Genomic DNA, 25,072 nt, shown 5'->3' with positions numbered 1-25,072 from the left:
TGGTTAGTACAACCATCGTACAGAAGCCCTCTGGCAGGCATGTACGGTGAAAACGGTCCGACGGACCGGTTTCACCGTACATGTTTGCTCGTGAGTACCCGGCCTAAGGGGTAGATTCACGTAGAATGGCGCAACTTTGTGCGGGCGTAACGTATCCTATTTACGTTACGCCTCCGCAACTTTTACAGGCAAGTGCCGTATTCTCAAAAAAAGGTTGCAGCGGCGTAGCGTAAATAGGCCGGCGTAAGCCCACCTAATTCAAATTGTGAAGAGGGGGGCGTGTGTTATGTAAATCAGGCTTGACCCGACGTGATTGGCGGTTTTCCCGAACGGCGCATGCGCCGTCCGTGGAATTTCCCAGTGTGCATTGCTCCAAAGTACGCCGCAAGGACGTCATTGGTTTCGACGTGAACGTAAATGACATCCAGCCCCATTCACGGACGACTTACGCAAACGACGTAACTTTTTCAAATTTCGACGCGGGAACGACGGCCATAACATTGGTACGCCGCACTTACGCCACCATATAGCAGGGGTAACTATATGGCGTATCTGTACTGCGTCGGCCGGGCGTACGTTCGTGAATTCGCGTATCTAGCTGATTTACATATTTCGACGCGTAAATCAGCGTCACGCCCCTAGCGGCCAGCGTAAATATGCAGTTACGATCCGACGGCGTAAGAGACTTACGCCTGTCGGATCTAATAGATATCTATGCGTAACTGATTCTAAGAATCAGGCGCATAGATACGACCGGCCGGACTCAGAGATACGACGGCGTATCTGGAGATACGCCGTCGTATCTCCACTGAGAATCTGGCCCTTAATTGTTAGAAATCTGTGTTCACTAGAAAACAAAATGGTCACCTTCTTGCCTGATTTTAGTGTCTTCTCTCTCACAGGCTCCAAACAGTTTTGGGAATTGATAACACTGTATGCCGAGGACAGTCTAAGCAATACCAGCTGTGTCAGAAGCAGGTAACTATGATGATTTACACATGTTATACCGCAGTTACAAAGAACGCTCATAGAGAGATGACAACATACTTGTGAATTCATTCATGGTCAGGTTCAGACCTGTGTGGTGAAAACCACAGGACACCAAGACCAACGGTCCACTTTATGTGTCTTTATAATGGGTCCTTGGAGTCACCGCACTCTTTGTAATGTGCAGCCACACTGCCACATGTTGAAGTTTAGAAGTGCCATATCCTAACCCATTGCCTTAAAGTGGAAAAAAACTAACTATTCTATTCTATTTCCCCCTTCTCCTACCTATCCTAAAAATAGGTAAGTATACAATTCTTTTTTATACAGGGTAGGCAGGATATGTGGGGTGGGGGGGGGGGGGGATTTTTAAGAATGTACTTTGTTAGACTTTTCTTCAACTTTTAACCGTTTCTAAAGTCGTTTTATTCTCCACATTGGGTTAGAGTGGTGAGGGATTGGGACCCCTGTTATGTCTATTATCTTCTTAACCACTTAAAGACCAGCTTCAGCAGGTTGGCTCTATTATGCAAATCACCATGCTCACGCCCACAGCACTGGAGCCCAGGGCGCAATGTCTGCCGGCCACCTGCAATCGTTCCACACAGAGGCAGACTGAGGATCTGCCCGTGTAAACAGGGCGGATCCGTGTTCTGACAGGAGAGCTCAGAGTGATCGTCTGTTCCTAGTGATTAGGAACAGTGATCTCTCTCCTCCTCCAGTCAGCCCAGCCCCCATACAGTTAGAAACACCTCCCAGGGAACACATTTAAACCTTTGATTGCCCCTGGTGTTGACCCCTTCCCTGCCAGTGACATTTATACAGTAAGAGCAAGAAAACGTGTGAAAACGTGTAAGTTATTGCCTCTAGCTCTGCATAGCATGGACTGACTGTTTTGGATTTTATATCTCACAATAAAGGTGTTGTATCAGTGTGCGGCTGTCCAGGATTTTTTCTGGCTCTTTAATCCAATGCAGAGCCTGCACCTGTTTACCTTAATAGGGAATTGTTCTACATATATACAGTAATCAGTGCATTTTTATAGCATTGATCGCTTTGTAAATGTCAGTGGTCCAAAAAAGTGTCCGACCTGCCCCACTAAAAATTGCAGTTTACCACCATTACTAGTAAAAAAAAATAATGTCATAAATTAAGAGTTACCAATTTGTGTCTGTAATGCCGCGTACACACGATCATTTTTCGTCATGAAAAAAACGTAGTTTTTAAAAAATGTCATTTAAAATGATCGTGTGTGGGCTTCACATTTTTCGGGTTATGAAAAACGACAATTTTTTTTCCCGAACATGCTGTTTTTTTTAACGGCGTTTTAAACAATGTCGTTTTTCGGGTTGTAAAAAATGATCGTGCGTGGGCTAAAACGACGTTAAAAACCCACGCATGCTCAGAAGCAAGTTAAGAGACGAGAGCGCTCATTCTGGTAAAACTACCGTTCATAATGGAGTAAGCACATTCATCACGCTGTAACAGACAGAAAAGCGCGAATCGTCTTTTACTAACACGGAATCAACTAAAGCAGCCCAAAGGCGAATGGAACTTCCCCTTTATAGTGGCGTCGTACGTGTTGTACATCACTGCGCTTTGCTAGAGCATTTTTTAAAAACAATGGAGTGTGGGCAACGTCGTTTTAATGATGAAGTTGGAAAACCGTCGTTTTTTCTACATGCCGAAAAACTTTGTTTTTTTTCATGCTGAAAAATGATCGTGTGTACGCGGCATTAGATTAGATGTCCAGCGCATCCCCTCCCCTTACATTAGATGTCAAGAACCACCCCACCATCAGAAGTTGAGTCCCCCACTCTCCTTACATCACAGTGCACCCCCCTTTCCTTATGCTGCTGCTGGGAAAAAGCTGGATGCATTGCTTGAAAGCAGAAAGTAAGGGTCTGGAGTAGGACCAGAGGAGGGTTGGAGCTCTCCTGCAGCTGCAGGAGAGGTGCAAGGGCCACAAGAAATGGCCCGGATTCGGCCCGCGGGCCTTGTGTTTGACACCTGTGCTCTAGTGGATGGTTTCAGTCAGTAGAACAGTGGACTTTGTCAGTAGGGCAGAGAATTGTGTCAGTAGAGCAGTGGACAGTGTCAGTAGTTTTGTGTTTTCTTTTGTTATCTCACTTTAGAGAGAGAGAAAGTAACTGGGGACAAAGATTTCCCAGTACTTTTCTCTTCAGCCTCAGCTGCACTGGAGAGTGAATGGATGGGAAGTGCTCTGTGCTGAGCGCCTTCCTGTTCATTCAAACAGAAGCATAGTATTCTAGTAAATGTAGTTTACTATGCTTCAGTTATGAACGAATACAGTACAGAGTAAAAAAAACTGATTACTCAATGTATTCATTCAGAAAAGGAAGGAGCCAGTAAATGACATATTTAAAGGGGAGTTCCAGGCTTTTTTATGTTTATTAAAAGTCAGCAGCTACAAAAAGTGTAGCTGCTGGCTAATAAACACTCACCTGCTCCATGTTCCAGCGACACGCCGCCTGGAGCTCCGCTCCTCTCCCCCTCTCCGGCTGGCGCCTCCATTCCTAGTGTGGGCACCCGGCCGCGAAAGCTTTCGGCTTCATGCCCGGGCACTCACTGCGCATGCGAGAGCGATGCTGCGCTTTATGAGTGGTCAGGCGATCGCCTGGGACCTGTCACGTGTCCCAGGCAATCGCCAACAGGGAGGGGCCCCGTAGGCGATATGACGTATCGCCTAAGCGTTCCCTGGGTGGGAGGAGAAAGTGGGAGAGGAAGTCCCACTCCTACTGAAGCCCCCCCCCCCCCCAAAAAAAAATTACATGCAAGGAGTGGTTTAAGCGGAAGTTCCACTTTTGGGTGGAACTCCGCTTTAAAGGCCCCTTCCCCCGCTCTCCATCCTGAAACATCGCCCACAGCAGCAAGAGAGGAGAGGAGGGAAGGGGGCATTAGCACCACACAGGGTATTAAAGGGGTTGTAAAGGACATTTTTTACCTTAGTGCAGTCACTTACCTCATCCTTCGATTTTGCTTTTAAATGTCCTTATTTCTTCTGAGAAATCCTCACTTCCTGTTCTTCTGTCTGTAACTACACACAGTAATGCAAGGCTTTCTCCCTGGTGTGGAGAAAGTCTCTTGAGGGGGCGAGCAGGAGTGTCAGAACACCCACTAACACACAGCTCCTTTCTCTATCTGCAAAGTAGAGAGTGTCCTGACCCTCCTGCTCACCCCCTCCCCCCTCAAGAGGCTTTCTCCACACCAGGAAGAAAGCCTTGCATTACTGTGTGGAGTTACAGACAGAACAGGAAGTGAGGATTTCTCAGAAGAAATAAGGACATTTAAAAGCAAAATCAAAGGATGAGGTAAGTGAAGGAGGACTGCACTAAGGTAAAGGAAGCTATTTAGGGGGAAAAAAATTCTTTACAATCCCTTTAGGGGTGTGCCCCGACACATCCAAAACACACCATGCACACGCCTATGAGAATGTCTACATCAGCCTTTCTCTACCTTTTTTCACCAGAGAAACCTATCAAAAATCATCTTCAGGACTCTGGGAAATCTTACTAAACAAATTTATTGGAGTCGCTGAGAATATTGCCCTCCTTACAGACAGCTAGATAGATAATTGATGTTATGCTGCTGCCTTTCCCAAGTGGTGTTGGCCTTGGAACTATACAGGCACCATCAAATTGGAGATCAATCAGCCACAGCTCAAGGAACCTCTAGTGTCTTCTGGAGGAACCCTGGTTGAGAATGGTTGCTCTACAATCTACTAGGTAGATTCAGGTAGGGGCGCGCAAATCTAGGTCGGCGTAGCCTAGCGTGTTTACACTACGCCGCCTTAAGTAAGAGAGGCAAGTTCATGATTCACAAAGTACTTGCCTCCTTACTTAGGGCGGCGTAGTGTAAATGCGGCGGGCGTAAGGGCGCCTAATTGAAATGGGTTGGGGGGGCGTGTTTAATGGTAATGTGGCTTGACCTCACGTTTTTTATGTTTTTTTGTCACTGCGCATGCGCCAGGCGACTACATTTCCCAGTGTGCATTGCGGTTACGTACGCCGCACGGGCCTATTGATTTCGACGTGGACGTAAACAACGTAAATCCCGATTCGCGGACGACTTACGCAAACGACGTTAAAATTTCGAATCTCGCGGCGGGAACGGCGGCCATACTTTAACATTGTTATTCCACCTAATAGGTGGAATAACTTTAGGCCTCCTAAGGCCTTACGGAAACGGCGTAAATCGACTGCGGCGGCCGGGCGTACGTTCGTGAATCGGCGTTCAAACTCATTTACATAATCTACGCCGACCGCAATGGAAGCGCCACCTAGCGGCCATCCGAAAAATTGCAATCTAAGACAGGACGGCACAAGCCGTCGTATCTTAGATATGTTTAAGCGTATCTCTGTTTGAGCATACGCTTAAACATACGTCGGCGTAGATTCTGAGTTAGGCCGGCTTATCTACTGATAAGTCGGCCTAACTCTTACTGAATCTACCTAAATATCTTTGCACCTGGAGTACAAGATAGCAAAGGTATAGGATACTATGAACGATTTATGAGCGGAGGGATACCTGGCTGAAACATGTTCCTGGTACAGCTTTTGACGGGATGGGTTTTCTTTAACAAGAACCCCCCTTTAGATATTTGAAATGTGTTACCAGTATAAAACTCATGTATGATATTTTTGTTTTATGACCTCTTCAACCCACACAAAAGCTATACATAGCTCCGTCTGCATTCCTCCTCAACCTAAACACAATTATTTCTAGGTTTCCACAATATTCTGAAGTATTAGCAGGTAAATAGAAATATGTATGACATCATTATGACATAGATATATAACATACCTAAATACACTTAAACATTGTTTATTACTTTAACAGGCACCCAGAGTAATTAGCATCTGTTTTCTTTTAAAAGGTTGTTCAATAAACAAGCTTATTTAATATGACTGGTTACACTTTATGCTCCGTACATAACTCTACAAAACCGACGTACAAACCTATCATTTTCCACACATTGCCCTGTAATTACTCTCATGTTAAACATGTAATTACGCACATATAATCCTAACTCGAATGTCAGTGTGGACAATAAATAACCATGGCTAACTCATTCACGGTCAAGGTTTCATACAGGATATTAATGGATTTTAAAGGGGGCAATCTACCCCTTTTGGCCCTTTCCTAGGCTAAAGCTTTTTTGCAATAGTTTTGACTGAGAAGAGTTCCTTCAGTTTTAACTCTCTACTAGTCACTTTGATCTCCTCCATATATTGAAAAGGTTACCTTTCTTTCCAGTTTACCTCTCATCCTGCTATAAATAACACAACTTAGTGGGCTAAAAGTATAATTTTGCCACTATATCTGGGAGGGTTCTCATTTATCTAGGTCATCTTATATCTAGAGAGAGAGATATATAGCCAGATTCAGGTAGAGCGCCGCATCTTTAAGGCGGCGTAGCGTATCGTATTTACACTACGCCGCCTTAAGTCAGAGAGGCAAGTACTGTATTCACAAAGCACTTGTCTCCTAACTTGCGGCGGCGTAGCATAAATAGGGGCGGCGTAAGCGCCCCTAATTCAAATGAGGATGGGGGGCCGGGTTTTATGGAAATTACTCGTGACCCGACGTGATTGACGTTTTTTACGAACGGCGCATGCGCCGTCCGTGTACATATCCCAGTGTTACGTTGGCGTATCTACTGATACGCCGGCGTAACTATTTGTGAATCTGGCTAATATTTTTTTTCCCTGTACAAATCATTAGTAAGACCTCATCTGGAATATGCATTTCATTTTTGGGCCCCAGTTCTCAAAAAGGATATCGGGGAACTGGAGAAAGTGCAGAGAAGGGCAACCAAACTGATAAGAGGCATGGAGGAGCTCAGCTATGAGGAAAGATTAGAGGAACTGAATTTATTCACTCTTGAGAAGAGGAGATTAAGGGGGGATATGATCAACATGTTCAAATATATAAGGGGTCCATATAGTGAACTTGGTGTTGAGTTATTCACTTTACGTCTAGAGGAAAAGAGATTTCTTCACAGTTAAGCCCTGTACACATGATCGGATATCGGATGGAATCTAATCCGATGGATTTTTTCGTCGGATATCCGATGAAGCTGACTTTCAGCAGTTTTGCCTACACACCATTGGTCAAAAATCCGACCGTGTCCAACGCGGTGACTTAAAACACTACAACGTGCTGAGAAAATTTAAGTTCAATGCTTCCGAGCATGCGTCGACTTGATTCTGAGCATGCGTGGATTTTTGACCGATGGACTTCCACACAGACGATCGTTTTTTTATCCATAGGAAAATTTTAAAACATGTTCTATTTTTTTTCACCGATGGAAAACAAACCAATGGGGCCCACACACGACCGGTTTGTCCAATGAAAACGGTCCATCCGTCTGTTTTCATCGGACAAACCGATCGTGTGTACAGGGCTTAAGAGCTGTGAAAATGTGGAATAGACTTCCTGCAGAGGTGGTTCTGGCCAGCTCAGTAGATTGCTTTAGGAAAGGTCTGGATTCTTTCCTAAATGTACACAATATAACTGGGTACTGACATTTATAGGTAAAGTTGATCCGGGGAATATCTGATTGCCTCTTGGGGGATCAGGAAGGAATTGTTTTCCCCTGTAATAGCAAATTAGATCGTGCTCTGCTGGGGTTTTTCGCCTTCCTCTGGATCAACTGTGGGTATAGAATTGGGTATATGGGATTGTATGATATTATTATTTTATATTTTTATGGTTGAACTGGATGGACTTGTGTCTTTTTTCAACCTGACTAACTATGTAACTATGTAACTATCTAGTGGTAGTTTGTGACATTCAGCTTGATTTGTTGAAGATGTTGGAGAAGCTAAAAAAAGTTTTCAACATTACAGTACAAGTCCAGTTGAATGTACTCAACTACTGTGATTATAAATGTATCAGTATGGAAAAACTGCAAGGCCAGATTTCACCTGCAGGTGGCACTGCTGGTAAAATGTGAAATGTTAGGGTCCATTCACATGGGGCCCCGTGCAGGTCTGTGTTTTCCTGGAACACGGATGCACAGGTGTTGTTTGCATTCCCGTGCCGGCGTCCCATTTATTCTAATGACCGTATATACTAGTGATGGCAAACCTTGACACCCCAGATGTTTTGGAAATACATTACCCATGATGCTCAAATACACTGCAGCGTGCAAGAGCATCATGGGAAATGTAGTTCCAAAACATCTGGGGTGCCAAGGTTCACCATCACTGCTATATACGTTTAGGGACACACGCATGTCATATCAGGACATGCAGCTGCATATCCTAATATAAATGAATGGGACTCTGGCACGGGAAGATACACACAACACCTGTGCTACCCTTGTTTTTGGAAAATACTGACCTGCATGGGGCCTGCAGTAAAGCCCCCTGTGTGAATGGACCCTTAGTTGCTGGTATTGGTAAAGTGGAGGAACTTTGAAGGAGAAAGTCATACATTTCTGATCTCAAAGGCCTAGATTCTCAAAGGGCTTACGACGGCGCAACGCAATGTACGCCGTCGTAAGTCCTAATCTGGGCCGTCGTATCTATGCGACTGATTTTTAGAATCAGTTACGCATAGATATCCATTAGATCCATTATATCCATTAGATCCGACAGGCGTAAGGCTCTTACGCTGTCGGATCTTAAATGCATTTTTTTTTTCGCCGCTAGGTGTCGCCTCTGACGTTTTCCCCGTCGAGTATGCAAATTAGCAAAATACGCGAATTCCCGAACGTACGCGCGGTCGACACAGTGAAGTTACGACGTTTACGTTAGATTTGCGACGCGTAAAGTTGCCCCTGCTATATGAGGGGCAACCAATGTTAAGTATGGCAGTTGTTCCCGCGTCAAAATTAAAAAATTTACGTCGTTTGCGTAAGTCGTCCGTGAATGGGGCTGGACGGCATTTACGTTCACGTCGAAACCAATGACGTCCTTGCGACGTCATTTGGAGCAATGCCCCCTCGGATATTTTCAGGACGGCGCATGTGCAGTACGTTCGGCGCGGGAACGCGCCTAATTTAAATGCTTCACGCCCCCTACCCGGCTAATTTGAATTAGGCGGGCTTGCGCCGGGTGATTTACGCTACGCCGCCGCAACTTTACAGGCAAGTTCTTTGTGAATAAAGCACTTTCCTGCAAAACTTGCGGCGGCGTAACGTAAACCAGATACGTTACGCTCGCACAGTTTTACGCCCAGATACGAGAATCTGGGCCTATTTTACACGCTATACCAGGAGATACAATCGCTTCTCATTTCCATTTTTTTTCTATATACTTTTTTTTTAGTAATCTAGGGCAATATACATTCCAATGTAAATGTTGTGATATTTATTTATATTGTAATAATGTTTTTAATTTGTTTTTAAATTGCACAATGGAATTAAATGTGTTTAAATAATGAAGGGGTTTAATGATTATGTAGAAATAATTAATGTGTATGGGTAGTTGCTTTGTCATTCTTTGAGAAAGCGCTGTGCCTAGTGTGAAACAGGTCAGAATACAATTTTTACTTGCTTTGCTATTTTAATAATGGAAGACTATTTTGCATCTTGGTGTGCAGCATTCCTGTTTCTAATACAATTGATACATTTCTAGTAGTGCTAAAAAGACAAAGGAGTTATTTAAAGTATAACTTAAGACAAAACTTTTTTCATTTTGTATAGAGTGGAGAAGGATTAGAAACACCTGCCAGATTTTTATGTGCCCCCTTTAGGGAGATTCACCGAATGTTAAAATAAAATAAAATCTCACAATTTGAGTTGTCGCCAGAACAATTATAGAAGGGAAATCTTCCTCACTTCCTGTTTTGGCTATGGGGCAGGAAGTGAAAGAGAAATTTCGCCAATGGGACACAAAAGCAAGGTCCATAAAGATATGGATGAGTGAGTTTGGGGTGGAGGAACTTGACTGGCTTGCAGCTCAACCCGATAGAACACCTTTGGGATCAATCAGAGTGGAGACTGTGAGCCAGGACTTCTCACCAAATCAGTGCCTGACCTCACAAATGCACTTCTGGAAGAATGGTCAAAAATTCCCATAGACACTCCTAAACCTTGTGGACAGCCTTTCCAGAAGAGTTGAAACTTTTATAGCTGCGGTCTAAGACTGGGATGCCATTAAAGTTCATGTGCGTGTAAAGACAGGTGTCCCAATACTTTTGGTAATATAGTGTATATTCAGTGGCGTCTCCAGCTTTCATATTTAGGGGGGGCACATGGGGGGACAGGGAAAAAAGTAGGGGGGCCAACTATAAAATGCAATTTTAGATATATACAGTACAGTAAAATCTCCTGGGGCCCTTTACTACGATCCCACAACGGGCCCTTTTACATGTTCTGTCGTGAGCTCCCTTCCTACTATACTGGGGCCCCCCAGGGTGGCAGAAAACAAGAGATATATGTCACCAGCACACCAATAAAATATAAGGGTCCAAAGCAGTGGGAGAACTTTCAGGGTTGCAAAGGTTGTCTTGCCACCGGGGCCTGGTGTTCTGCCACTGTGGGGTTCCCCAGCTGTCCTGTCCCTGCTATTGACAGCGCTGGTCTGGCGTCTGTCTCCTTGGCAGGGGCGGCAGTCTATTAGGACCTAGTGCTGGTGACAATATGGGTGCATGCAGGGGAAGGCTGGCACTATTGGTTATAGAGAGCCGAGCCCCCAGCTGGTCACCTAGCAGCAGTAATGCTGTATAACCTTCTCTGTTGACATGCTGATCGGGATGTGATCCAGGTGATGCTCCCAGTCAGATCTAATAAACACAATATTTATTAGCATCAAGAGTACAACCACATATATAATCAAACGTATGTTCCGCAGCCATGTGGGCTCTATGCCTGTAAAGTGTGGGCTTTGATCAATAAAATCTCTGATATTTAACACTAGGATTTGACTGGGAGCATCACCTGGATTGCATCACGATCAGCATGTCAGAGAAGCGCCACTGCTGCTAAGCAACCTGCAGGGAGCTCAACTGTCTACAACCAATAGAGATGGGCTCGGGTGTGTTTGAAATCCCACATGCCCGATCCCGCCAGGAAGCCGACACTCCACAGTGCTAATCACAGGCAGTGAGACATTTCCTGATCTGTGCAGCTGCGGACCGGGAAATGTCTCACTGCCTGTGATTAGCGCTGTGCAGTGTGGGCTTCCTGGCAGGCTCTGGCATGTGGAATTTTGAACATGCCCAGCCCATCTCTAACAACAAATTGTGCTGGCCCTCCTGTACATCAGCCCCATAAAGTAACCAGCTCTGGGTTCCAATGTCCTGCCGCCGCTGCCATGGAGACAGAGACCAGCGCTGTGAATAGCCGGGACAGGACAGTAACTCTGGTTGTTCCAGCACTGGTCCACACTGGGACGATTCCCCCATCCACCTATAATGTGTAGATGGGGGAATTGGATCATTTCTTTTTTTTTATTATTCAACCTAATAGTTGAATGAAAAAAAGTGATCAATGTATGGGCTGCCTAAGAGCTAAGACCAGCCATAGACAGTTTAAATCTCAGCTGGTTCAGCAGGAACTGGCTGAGATTTGAACCATTAATGAGCAGATTCTCTTATGATTATCACCAGTGGTTGCTGTATAGAATACAATTGCTGGGCAGGAGGGATATTCCCGTCAGCACTGTTTGTGTTGATGGGGGAATCATGCAAGTTTCTTTCCTGCAATCTGTGGATGTAGGAAAAAAATTTGCATTGTATATTACCTGCCTAACTGAAAGTGAAAGTGTAACAGAATGGCCCGTGACACCCAGAGACTTTTGAAGGATGGGGTTTACTCCTGTGCCAGCGTCACTATGCCCTTTTGGTGGGAGATGGGACATTACTGATAATTCATGTATTGCAGGATATCTTGAAATATTACAAGTTGTTAAAGTCTGACTCCGACAGGTCAATAGAGTGTTTTCATTCAATGGGGGGACACATGCTTTTGAGGTGTTAATTGAGTCTGCTCCTAGACATTCCTTTGTGTGATGCTAATACTGTTTTGTGTCCATTGTGCTAATTAGGTCTGCTCCTAAGACCTGTTCATTGTGTATGCTAATGACACTGTTAAGATGTGGAATGTGACTTGTCAAGCTGTAGTAATTAACACCTCTAAATGCGGACCCAGACCGTCTGGGTAATAAGTAGTAATTAACTCATCGGAATGTTATTATCTAAAAGAATGTGTATGAAGCCCCCCATTGTGTGATGTGTGGGTGGAGTGTGTCTTTGTCCCTGTGATTAACTGTAACATGCTTGTACTGTATATAACAAAGCTAAGTTACCATTAAAGGATTCATTTTGGAGCCAGTACCAGTGCTTGTTTTGTCTTGTTTATTCTGGGAAATGAAATGGGTCATGTCTGATGTCTATCGGACTTTCGGATAACCTGTCGTGGGGCGATGGATTGGAATATCGTAAACGGTGGTGACCGTTACAGAAAGTAAATTGTGAATGTCTTGAAAGAACAGGAGAGGGGGAGGGAGACAGATGGGGGAGAGAAGGGATAGAGATAATGCAGTTCAGTGATTACAGTGTACTGCAGTCTGCAGTGCACACACATACCCACGGTCCAGGCTAGAATCTCAGGCATCATTCACACACATGCTGCTGATTTTCATATTTCCTGAACACACATCCCCTCTCTTCAGATACAGCACACCGAGATAGTGTGGGCGGGACTGAAAGGAGAAGGAGGAGGAGCTTTATTCCTCCCTGCTCGTATGTGAGGAGAGTGGGGGGGGGGTGGCTAGACTCGCTGGGCTGTAAAAGAGTGTCATAGACTGACACTTGGCTCAGCTTGCAGTCACCACTCTCGGAATTTACAGGCTGGTTCTCCTGTCCTAAGGACGGGAGAAATCAGTCTGTTTTTTCAGTAACTGAGATGAAGGCTTGGGCCCCCCTCCCCCACAGTGCTCATGGAGTCCTTTCTGCAACTCGCTCTTCTCCGTGCCAATGAGGATGCAGGGGAAGGAGCAGATCGGGCGGCTGTGGTTGTGTGAACGCTCGCATTATGCAGTGTCAGCGAGCAGAGGGAGGGGGAGGAATGCCCCGCAGAGCTGACTGGGGACGCTCTCCCTCTCAGGAGAGACTGTTACTCCAGCGGCGGCCCGAAAAAAAAAAAAAAGCAAAAAAAAAATAAAAAATTTTTTTTTTTTGGGGGGGCACATGGTGGGGCACAGCATAATGTTGGGGGGGTCAGGGCCCCCTCTGGCCCCCCCCCCTAGAGACGCCTCTGTGTATATTACATTACAGCATGATTTAAGCAACTAGATAAGGGTATGTAATTGTTGTATAAATTTGTGAAATATTCTGTACATCAGCCTTTCTCAACCTTTTTAAAACGGAGGAACCCTTGAAATAACCTTTTGGATTCAGGGGATCCCTGCTAATAATTATTTTATCTACAGCTCCTAGTACATTAGTATGATGGTCAGTGTGAAGAATTCCCCTTTTACAGATAGCTAAAGGATTATTGGTGTGAGTGGTTACTCATCTAATGCCGCGTACACACAATCAGATTTTACGTTGGAAAAACCTTGCATGGTTTTTCCGATGGAATTCCGCTCAAGCTTGGCTTGCATACACACGGTCACACAAAAGTTCTCTGAACTTTCGTCCCTCAAGAACGCGGTGACGTACAACACTACGACGAGCCGAGAAAATGAAGTTCAATGCTTGCGAGCATGCGTCAAATTGTTTCCGAGCATGTGTTGGAATTTTGTGCGTTGGAATTGCTGCAGACGGAAATTTCGAAAGCAAAAGTCTGATGGAGCATACACACGGTCGGAATTTCCATTCAAAAGCTCACATCAGACTTTTGCTGTTGGAATTTCCGATCGTGTGTACGGGGCATAGGAGGCAGACATTGCTTATTGCCCAAGGATCTCCTAGCAACCCCTGGAGGAACCCTAGGGTTTTACGTAACCCTGGTTGAGAAACCCTGCTGTACATTATTAGTAGACATGTGCATTCGTTTTCGTCCGAATGCATTTTCGTCTGAATTTCGGGTATTTCCGTTATCGTTTTAACAAACTAAAACGAACGTACAGAATCCGAAATCAAAAAGATCCGACATAAAAAAATGCTTTATTTTCATTTTCGTTGCTACAACAGTTTAATATAGATAGGAGATTCGACATGATGCTGCCAATAGCAATCTGTGTCTATCGAACCTGTGGTCGAATGTGCCTAACCTTAACTCTATTAGTCCAAGATTATTCTACACAGAGAGAAAAGATTTGACATTATAGAGACAGTGTTGGGGTAGACCATTCGACATGAACGCCGAAGATTCGACGAAGCAGCGAAAAACATACAAACGTTGAATCTGTCATTGAAGGCTTATGGGGGCAGATTTACGTAGATCTGCGGCGGCGTAACGTATCGCATTTACGTTACGCCGCCGCAAGTTTTACGGGCAAGTGCTTGATTCACAAAGCACTTGCCTGTAAAGTTGCGGCGGCGTATCGTATTCCCCGGCGCAAGCCCGCCTAATTCAAATGATCCAGGTAGGGGGCGTGGATCATTTAAATTAGGCACGTTCCCGCGCCGAACCTACTGCGCATGCGTCGTTCCTAAATTTCCCGCCGTGCATTGCGCTAAATGATGTCGCAACAACGTCATTTTTTTAACTTAGACGTGACTTACGTCCATCCCTATTCACGGACTACTTACGCAAAAAAAATAAAATTCTAATTTCGACGCGGGAACGACGGCCATACTTTAACATGGCAAGTAGCTTTAACTATACGCCGGAAAAAGCCGACTACAGACGACGTAAGAGAATGCGATGACCGCGCGTACGTTCGTGGATCATCGGAAAAAGCTAATTTGCATACCCGACGCGGAAAACGACGCGAACTCCACCCAGCGGACGCCGAAGTATTGCATCTGCGATCCGAAGGCGTACGAAGCCGTACGCCTGTCGGATCTTACCCAGATGCCGTCGTATCTTGGTTTGAGGATTCAAACTAAAGATACGACGCAGGAAATTTGAAAGTACACCGGCGTATCAGTAGATACGCCGGCGTACTTGCTCTGTGAATCTGCCCCATGGTGTCTGTCGAAAGTTCTAAGACAATTAGACAAGCAGCTAAACTGTACAACTCCACAATCGTACATTTCCCGTCAAATGCTCGGCCCATAGGCTATAGAAGAATTCAAATGTTGGTTGACTAGTAAATAATAATTTATAAATATAATTATTACTAGTGTCATACAACATTAGAATTCTTCTATAACTTGTAGGCGGAGCATTCGACCGGAAATGTACGATTGCGGCGTCGTACAGTTTAGCTACTCCGTCGAATCTTCTTAGAACATTCGACAGACACCATAAGCCTTCAATGACAGATTAGTTTTTTTCTGGTGAATACATTTTTTAACGAAACAAAATAAATAAAAACTAATTTCGGGAGGAACTAAATAAATGTATTTTTCGGCCGAAAACAAAATCCCGAAACAAAATATTTCAGTGTGCACATGTCTAATTATTAGTTATTATTAGGATAGAAAGTAACTTAGTATTATTAACAGCATCAGTTGGTATCTGTTTGAGAAGGTTTTATCATATGATTAATCAATTCTCTATTTTTTCTTGCTTCAGCCTTGTCCTGCTGGCTCTGCAAGCTTTAAACAGTATCAATGTTCAGCTTTTAATGCTAAGGCCTTTGGGAAAATGTATCATCGCTGGGTCCCTCTATATCCAGGTCAGTTATTGTGATGTATTTGCAGAATATGTAAAATGCTCAAATTAGTTTGGTATGAACTTATTTGTAATGGGATTGGTCAGGAGCAACAATATAAATGTTTTTATAGCTATGTAAATGATTTAATGTGATTGTTTATAGGATCTGTCAAGTTCAAGAGTGATATTTAATTAGTAGTCAGTCTCTGGTGAGCAGTATCCCCTGCATGTTTCTTAGCTTTTCTAGAACCTTAGCAGCAAGTTGCTGACTCAACCTGAAGTTTTTGATATTCCCAAAATTAAAATTTAAAGAAGAGCTAAGAGTCTTTTCAAACTTGAACTTGCAGTCAGTTGCAGAAAAACTTCAAACAAGTTTAAAGTGGATGTAAACCCACTCTCATCCTTTCTAAACTACTTCCATAGTGCTGATCTATAAGGATATAGATGCCTCCTGCATGTATCCTTACCTGTCAAATGTCTCCCCTCTATCTGTTATAAGAACTGAACAACTGCAGATTCTGTGGGTGGATCTGTTGTCTGGAGCTCGGTGGGTGGAGTCGAGATGTCACTAACTGACTTCTGCTATGATCACTAACATCCAGTCAAAATCCAGAAAATTAACCACATGACTTCAGAAAAGGAGTGGGGGTGGGAATTTAAAAAAAAATGCCTGTCTCCAGGCTAGTGAATGAGTGTAAATAACCTGTCACTCACAGCAAGGGGGCGGAACGGACTAAGGTTTTTCTCTGCAAGTCCGTTTTATTTCACTGAACAATAAAAGAGGATTGCTCAGAGCTGGATTAACTCTGTGTGGCAAGACTGGAAACAGATGATAGGAAATCTTATACTGTACATTGTGACATAAAAAAAAAAAGTGGGTTTACATCCACGTTAAGGTCTCTGGAGAGGCAGCTTTTACACAGCCAAGCTCCCCCTAATTTGGACCCAACAGTAGCTCAATCGTCTGGCTCCCCTTTCTGTATTTTTATGGATTAAGGTTTATGGTATTCTAACTCATCTTTAGGTTTTCCAATTCTTCCCATTGTATTCTCCATGATTTTAGTGATTTTAGTTAAATAAAAAAAATCCAAAAGGTGATATTTTGGCACCAGAATCCCAGAGACATTACAAGGGAGAGATGAAAGCGCACTGCAAAAGCCGCTCTACTGCAAATGTGACTGGAAGGCTTCATCTCCATCCCATCCCGAACCTAATCATAGAGGTCTCTCTTGTATGTTTCTGAGAATTGGGCAAGACAAACCCTGTGGGATCTGCACCTGACAGGGATTGAATCGCCGAGTGGCCGAATTAATGGAGCTTGGATTGGCGCTGCATGTTCGATTGGGGTTCAGTATCTCAAGGATATATTGGAAATGGCTGTCTACCTAAACAGTTCTCTGTTTTTTTTCTCCTCTCCCTTATCAGATGATTACACAAGTATTTCTAGCAAGCCCTGTGATCTGCAGTGCACCAGCACCACCAGAGAGCGTCAGCTCTTAGTACCAGCCCACGATGGGACAAGCTGCAGAGACAGGACGTTTCAGGGAGTTTGTATCAACGGCAAATGTGAGGTACCGCTGAGGCTGTGGCTATCATATATATGTTGTATTATTAGGAAATTCCTAATTTTTTAATACTTTCTTTTTAAAATACAGGAACTTTGTTTGCCTTACACCTGTAAACATTCTGGGGTGTGATTTCCTAAAGGCAAGTGTGCTTTAGATTTTTTTTTTTTTTAACTGGCCAGATATTGTTAAGAATCTTCTTCTGAATTGAAAAGAAGTTCAAGTCAAACCTGAACCCTGCCGGCCATTGCAGGACCAAAAGTTGGGCAATATTTCCCTCTCTTTTAAAGTAACCCTTTTCTTCCGTAACATTCAGTAAATGAGCTGCTTTAATTGCTCTGCAGGCACTATCGTATGTCTTCATGTACCTCTCATAGAACATCCAAGCTAGCCTGCCCTTTTCTACCTACCACAGTTCATTGTTTGCTCTTTATCATGATGGGCTTTAGCAGTGTCCAATAGGAAGCTGCAGAAGGTTTGCAGCTCCCTGTTGGACACCGATTTGAGATTTGTAGTGCTTTTGTGAAGTCAACAAAAAATATATGCACACATTTAAAGCGGAGTTCCACCTCAAAAAATTTTTTTTTTAAGCCAGCAGCTACAAATACTGCAGCTGCTGACTTTTAAAAAATGGACACTTACCTGTCCAGCACGCCCGCAATGTCAACAGCCAAGGCCGAGTAATTGCTTGTCTCTCAGCTTCCCCCGCCGCCATCCTCAGTGAGGGATTTAGGAAGTGAAGCATTGCGGCTTCACTGCCCGGTTCCCTACTGTGCATGCGCTAGCGGCGCGGCCAGGGCCGGTGCAAAGATTTTTGCCAACTCAGGCGAAGGTGCATTTTGGCACCCCCCCCCAGCACGCACGCATAGCGCCGCAAAAATGTCAGTAAAGTGCCGCTAAAATAGCGGTGCTTTACTGCCGACGGCGCAATGCCCCAGTGTGCTGCTGCGCTGCCTGGCTTTGGGGTTGCCCCAATTGCAAGTCCCCTCTCTGTCTTGTCCTCCACAGAAACCTCATCTCATTTTACATTACACAGCACCCTGCACCTCTAGACCCCTTTTACATTACACAGCACCGCACCTCTGGACCCCTTTTACATTACACAGCACCGCACCTCTGGACCCCTTTTACATTACACAGCACGGCACCTCTGGACCCCTTTTGCAGGGAATCTCTTTTTTTTCTAGGCTCGTTTGTGCGCGATTGGTGGGCGGCGGAGTGGGAGGCGCTGTGCCTCTGTGGTGATTGGCCGTATGGGAAATGTGCAGCGTATCGTATTTACGCTGCGCCGCCGTAAGTTTGAGAGGCAAGTGCTGTATTCACAAAGCACTTGCCTCCTAACTTACGGCGGCGTAGCGTAAATGGGGCCGGCGTAAGCGTGCGTCATTCAAATGATGATGAGGGGAGCGTGTTTTATTTAAATTAAGGTTGACCCCGCGTATTTTACGCATGCGCCGTTCGTGAAAGAATCCCAGTGCGCATGCTCGAAATTCCGACACAAATCGTCATTGCTTTCGACGTGAACGTAAATTACGTCCAGCCCTATTCGCGAACGACTTACGCAAACGGCGTAACAAATTCAAATTTCGAAGCGGGAACGACGTCCATACTTAACATTGGCTGCGCCACCTAATAGCAGGAGCAACCTTACATCGAAAAAGCCTAACATAAACGACGTAGATAAATTGCGCCGGGCTTACGTACGTTTGGTAATCGGCGTATCTAGGTAATTTGCATATTCTACGCTGAAAACAACGGAAGCGCCCCTAGCGGCCAGCGTAATATTGCAGACAATTATACGCCGCGGAGGAAGCCTATTTTTCCGACGTACCTTGGAGAATCGGCGTAAAGATACGCCAGCGCAGATTTGAAATTCTGGAGATACGCCGCCGTAAATGCTACCTGAATCTAGCCCAATGGTTCAGTGGGAAGGATTTTACCATCATCACTGACTGTAATGATTGGGGAATAGAGTGATTTTCTTTCCTGCAACCCATGGTTTCAGTAAGTTAAATTGTTCAGTCTATGGCCTGCTTTACATGCATTCCAGTTCAAGGTATTGTCCAATGTTTGTCACTTTTCTTGGAAATCTGCTTTGCTCTAGAAAATTTCTCAAGGACTGATCAAAGCATTGCTATAAATACGCTTCTGTAAACTCGGTAAGGAAACACAATAAGCTGTAATGCCTTGCTGCACATCTTTGGCTTTGACCATCAACTATTTGAAAGTGTCTCTGTGGCTACATACAGTATTGACTTATTGATTTCTGTGACTTTCCAAGGCAGGCTTTCTTCTTAATTGAGTCGACTTCTCCTGAGTGATCCCAAAGCGCAGAGCAGTTTGCTATTAATACATTTATAAGGGTCCAAAGGACATTAAGAGGTGCTTGCTTACTATAGAAAGCTTGATTTTGTACTCTGTACAAATTGCTTTGTGTATTTTTAGTTTATCTCTGTATGGCCCCGTACACACGACAGAGGAACTCGACGTGCTTGGCACGTCGAGTTCCTCGTCGAGTTTTGGGATGAAGCCGCCGAGGAGCTCGGCGGGCCGGCTTCTCCCATAGAAGAACGAGGACAACGAGAAAATAGAGAACATGTTCTCTATTTTCTCGTCGAGTTCCTCGGCGGCTCCATCGAGCCAAAACTGTACAGACGACAGAGATTCTCGGCAGAATCCGGGTTTTGACCGAGTTTCTCGGCGAATTCTGCCGAGAATCTCTGTCGTGTGTACGAGGCCTGAGTTTCCATATAATGTCCCAGTCGAGCAATTGTTTTAGAACAGAGAGGCTAGAACCTCTGCTTGTTTTTTTGGGGACAGAGACAGCAATAAAAACTCTACATAGATTATAAAATCTTGTTTACATGAACGGTTTTCCCGTCTGGAAAACTGCCATGAGAGCTTTTGGGCGGGAAAACCGGCAGTGTGTGTGCTCCATCGCAGTTTTCCTGTCGGGAAAACCTCTCGTGTGTAGGGGGAAAAACTTACCAAGCAGGTTCTCGGTTTTCCCCTCGGGATTCCCGACTGACTTTTTACCGCCGGGAATCCCGTACGTGTGTACTAGGCACTACACTTCTCTGCTTTATCCAGCCCATTTAAACACGTTGGGTAGATTTTGACTTTTCTAGCTGTGATTGATTTAAATGTATTGTTATTGTGTTGATACTTTTACTAACTCAGTTAATGTCCCAGTTTCCATGTACTTTTTTTTATCTACAGCCAGTAGGATGTGATGGGAAGCTATATTCAGCCAGATCATTGGATAGATGTGGCGTTTGTGGAGGGGACGGAAGTACATGTTACAGGGTCTCAGGAAGCTTCAGAAAATGTGTTTTGGGTAAGTTACCTAACAATTGACAATGTATTACGTAGTCATAGATGTGTGATATTGGACGTAGTGTGGTATTGGACGTAGACATAAAGGGCCAGATTCTCAGAAGAGATACGACGGTGTATCTCAGGAAACACCGTCGAATCTCTTTGGTATCTATGCGTATGATTCCTAGAATCATTTTCGCATAGATACGGCGTAGATCCGACAGGTGTAAGTCACCGATTCCCAAACGAATTTGCGCCGCATCGTCGTCGTTTACGTAAGCGTAAGGTTACCCCTGCTATATGAGGGGTAACCTTACACCAGTCCGCCGTATGCCATGTTAAGTATGGCGTCGGGTCAGCGTCGTCTTTTTCCATCGGTTACGTCGTTTTACTAACTCGTTCGCGAATACGACGTTTTCCGTCGTGAGCTGGAGCATGCGCACTGGGCTATTTTTCCGCCCGGCGCATGCGCAGTTCGATCGGCGCGGGGGCGTGCTTAATTTGAATACAAGCCACCCCCTTTGAATTACGCGGCCATACGCCGGGCCATTTACACTACGCCGCCGCAAATTACGGAGCAAGTGCTTGGAGAATACGGCATTTGCTACAGTAAGTTGCGGTGGCGTGGTGTAAATGGCTTACACTACGCCGCCGCTGATTCTATGAGAATCTGGCCCGATGTGATTGGCACACACACTAGATGTGAGCTGTGATTGCTAACCTCTTTCTGAAAGTATAGTTCAGATAAAAAATATGTATATGGCTTGCACTCTTGGGCTAGTTGCTGGAGGAGTAGGGGGGAAGTTACTGTGATAAACAAGTTCTAGGGGCATTTAGGATTGTGCAGGACCTTAGGTATTTGGGAAGTCCATTGGCTGTGTAGTGATCTAGTGCATTTAGACAAATACATACATTTATTATAAAATCATAAATCATGCTCACAGATACTTCAGAAGTATATCACCCGTCAGAGGCTGCAGAAACATGGTGAAATCAGGCAACCCTCCATGACCCACAACAGGGCTGCATCAGTAATCTAGATATTGTAAATTGAAATGTTGTTGATCAATTTGTACTGAATGGTGGTGGACCCATCGAGTGGTAGAGGGTGACTGCGGCACCTACCTAGCTCCAAGCAACACTTTTGGGTTGTGAAAGTGCTATAGTTTCGTTCAGGGGTGCCCAACCTTTTGAAGAGCGAGGGCCACTTAAGTGACTTAGTAATCAGCCGCGGGCCACAATGAGCGGAGTGGGCAGATGACAAGTCTGCATATGCAAAGCGGACACAGAAATCTCCTGCTCCATAAAGGTGAATGTAGGGTTCACTTGGGTCGGACCGATCGGGTGAAAGGGGCCTTGGGCTGCTGTTTACCCACACCATGGGTGCAGTGCAGTGCACCTGTGGCTTTCCTGCGGGTTAGCTGTACTGTGCCATAGAATTCTTTGATACACTTTCAGAAAGGGCACCAAACCTGCAGGTACAACAAGAAGTCTATGGCTCAGTGACGGTAAGCTGCAAATGACCCTGCGAAACACCTGCGGATCAGTTTGTAAGCAGCCCAGTAACCACTGCAGAACAGATATGTTCATATATAAACTGTAATTTTAGAAATAAACGTACCTTTAATAACAGTCTTCCATTCAGGTATTGCCGGCTGTTGCTGTCCCAGGCGGAGTGCATTTGATCTCACTTTACCTATGACAGGCGTCTGTGCTATACAGCTATGCGACTTTGCTCCACAGACGCTTGCTTCCTCTATCGCTGACTTCATTCACAACACTGATGCTCTGGCATGGCGGGTAGGCAATCTGGGTGTGCCAACCCGTCATCCCAGAGCAGGAGGTCGTGGGCCACATCAGAGGGCTCCGCAGGCCACATGTGGCCCCCCGGGCCACTGGTTGGCCACCCCTGGTTTAGTTCATAACAGGAATAATCTATGATTAAAAGAAGTGAGAAAGTGCGCTTACCAATAACAAAATAAAAATAGAAGCAGCTGACTCAAAAATGTTATACAAACATACAAATCATGAACAAACGGTGGAGTAGCGCTACTCCACCGTTTGTTCTTGTTAATAATCTATGATTACATTTTATCAAAAGGAATAATCTTAAAGTTTGTTTTTTTGTGATGCGATGATGCCACCATTGATTTTCTAAATTCGGCCGACAAAATATTCATGTTGCCGGGAATATTCGTTTCTCTCCGGGAATATTCTTTTCTCTCCGTGATTATTCTTTTCTTGCACATGCGCGTTTTTTTTCTATTACATTTCTCGCACGATTCTCCCATCATTAATCAGAAAATCGTTCGTTTTTCAAAAAAAATTCAACATGTCGGATTGTTGCTGCAGCCAACTAACGGTGCGAAATTCGTACGAAAATTCTTTGATACGATTTTCTAAAGAAAATTCTTTCGAAATTCGAACCGTGGATAGCCGCCTTTAGGCGGCGCGTACACATGATCGGATATTCCAATAACAATTGTCCGATGGATGTGTTTTGTCAGATAATCCGACCATCTGTACGCCCCATTGGACAATTGTTGTCGGAATTTCCGACAACAAATGTTGGATGGTCATGCTCTCAAATTGTACGACAACAAATGTGTTTCGTCAGATTATCCGATCGTGTGTACACAAATCCTTTGGACTAAAATCCAAAGTACAAACACGCATGCTCCGAACCAATGCTAACCATCAGAAAACATTAGCAGAAGTTGCCTAAAGGGTGGCGCTAAAGAGCAGAAAAAACACGTAGTTTCGTGAATGTTGTTTGTAGTTTCTGCCGTCTGTATGCAGAACAAGTTCTTGGCCAACGCCCTTCGGACAATACTCCACGGATTTGACCGATGGAAATCCGATCTTGTGTATGAGGCTTAAGTTTGCATCCCTGAATATACAGTATATTCATATACTCTATCTATCTATCTATCTATCTTTTTTTTTAGGACAAAAAAAGAAATACTAAAAAGGGTAGTAGAGCGAGAACCAGGAGTTTTTTTAATATATATTTCTACCTGTCATCGTGCGTTGTTTTAATCATAAATGTTCACATGATGTTTTTTTGTTATTTGCCTTATGATATGCCCATACTGGTAATCAAAAGGGATGAATTTCCCAGAAGGGTTATCATTAGAGTTTTGTGTAATAAGTGTGTTTTTAACCTCAAGATCTCAGGTCCCAGGCCAATAGGGTGAGAGTACACTCAGGAGGGTGTGATGGCACAGAGTTTCTTTGGTGATGGTTTACATGGTGGAGCACTTTGAATTTAGAATGCATTGTTTCAGGTGGAGTCAAGTGTGGCTTGGTATTGAGTAGTGATGCACCGGAATTTAGGCCGCCAAAATCTATCGGCGGGAAATAGGGTTTTCAAAATAAGTGCCAATAATAGCTGCCGAAACCGCCTGTGATTTTTCAGTGATTTTGCCACAATTTTGCTGCAATTTTGCCACAATTTTGCTGCAACTTTACCTTGCTTATGGTGTGTTTTTCATAGATCGTGTGACTCAAAAAATGCATAAACAATTGAAAATGTTGTATGCGTTCTTGCTGCGTTTTTAATGCATTTTAGTGGGGAGGTGTGTTTTTGGTATGGTTTGCAAAATATGCATTAACATTGCAGCAAGCAGGATTTTTAACACCACCAAGTGGTGCTGATAATGGCTGACAATAAATTCATATTGATTTAAATTCATGATATTAATTAAAAAGTCCAATATAATACAATTATTTATAAAAAAAATATATATTTTTTTAAAATGTCAATTTCAATTTCGGCCAAGTGCATCCTGAATTTTTGGTTTTTGGTTTCGGCACCAAAATCTTCATTTAGGTGCTCCACTAGTATTGATATATACATTTCAATACATCTGTACAGAAAGCACTATGGGCCAGATTCACAGTGGAGATACGACGGAGTATCTCAGATACTCCGTCGTATCTCTGAGTATCTATGCGACGGATTCATAGAATCAGTTACGCATAGATAGCCCTAAGATCCGACAGGTGTAATTGTTTTACACTGTCGGATCTTAGGATGCAGTACCGCGGCCGCCGCTGGGGGGAGTTTGCGTCGTAAACCAGCGTCGGGTATGCAAATTAGGAGTTACGGCGATCCACGACGGTTTTTCGCGTTCGCTACGTCACTGCTAGTCTAGTTTCCCGTCGCAAATTTAGTCGTCGTTTTGGGTGCCCTAACTTTACACAGCACACGTATGTGCTGTATAAAGTATGGCCGTCGTTCCCGCGTCGAAATTTAAAAATTCACGTAGTTTGCGTAAGACGTCCGGGAATACGGAAGTACGCTACGCACGTCACCGTTCGAAAAAATGACGTCACTTCGCGCAAAGCACGGCGGGAATTTCGAAACGGAGCATGCGCAGTAGGTCCGGCGCGGGAGCGCGCCTAATTTAAATGGCACACGCCCATTTAAATTACGCGGGCTTAAGCCGGAGGCCGCCAGCGTAGGTTTTCATTGCAAGTGCTTTGTGAATCAGGCACTTGCGATGAAAACTTGCGG

The 25,072-nt window shown here is 44.4% G+C and overlaps 1 protein-coding gene across 1 annotated transcript in view; it reads left to right on the top strand.

Annotated features, from left to right (window-relative positions):
* Positions 1-25,072, top strand: part of LOC120945800 (ADAMTS-like protein 2) — a 108,511-nt gene that overhangs the window by 21,393 nt on the left and 62,046 nt on the right. Inside the window, exons 3-6 of the mRNA XM_040360211.1 lie at positions 903-978; positions 15,590-15,692; positions 17,096-17,241; positions 20,455-20,572. Coding sequence (XP_040216145.1) covers positions 903-978; positions 15,590-15,692; positions 17,096-17,241; positions 20,455-20,572 — 443 coding nt within the window. The remainder of the gene's footprint in view (positions 1-902; positions 979-15,589; positions 15,693-17,095; positions 17,242-20,454; positions 20,573-25,072) is intronic.

Source organism: Rana temporaria, chromosome 7 (genome assembly GCF_905171775.1).
Source record: "Rana temporaria chromosome 7, aRanTem1.1, whole genome shotgun sequence".
In the NCBI taxonomy this organism is placed as follows: Eukaryota; Metazoa; Chordata; class Amphibia; order Anura; family Ranidae; genus Rana; species Rana temporaria.
This window is presented reverse-complemented; position numbering and strand designations above follow the sequence as displayed.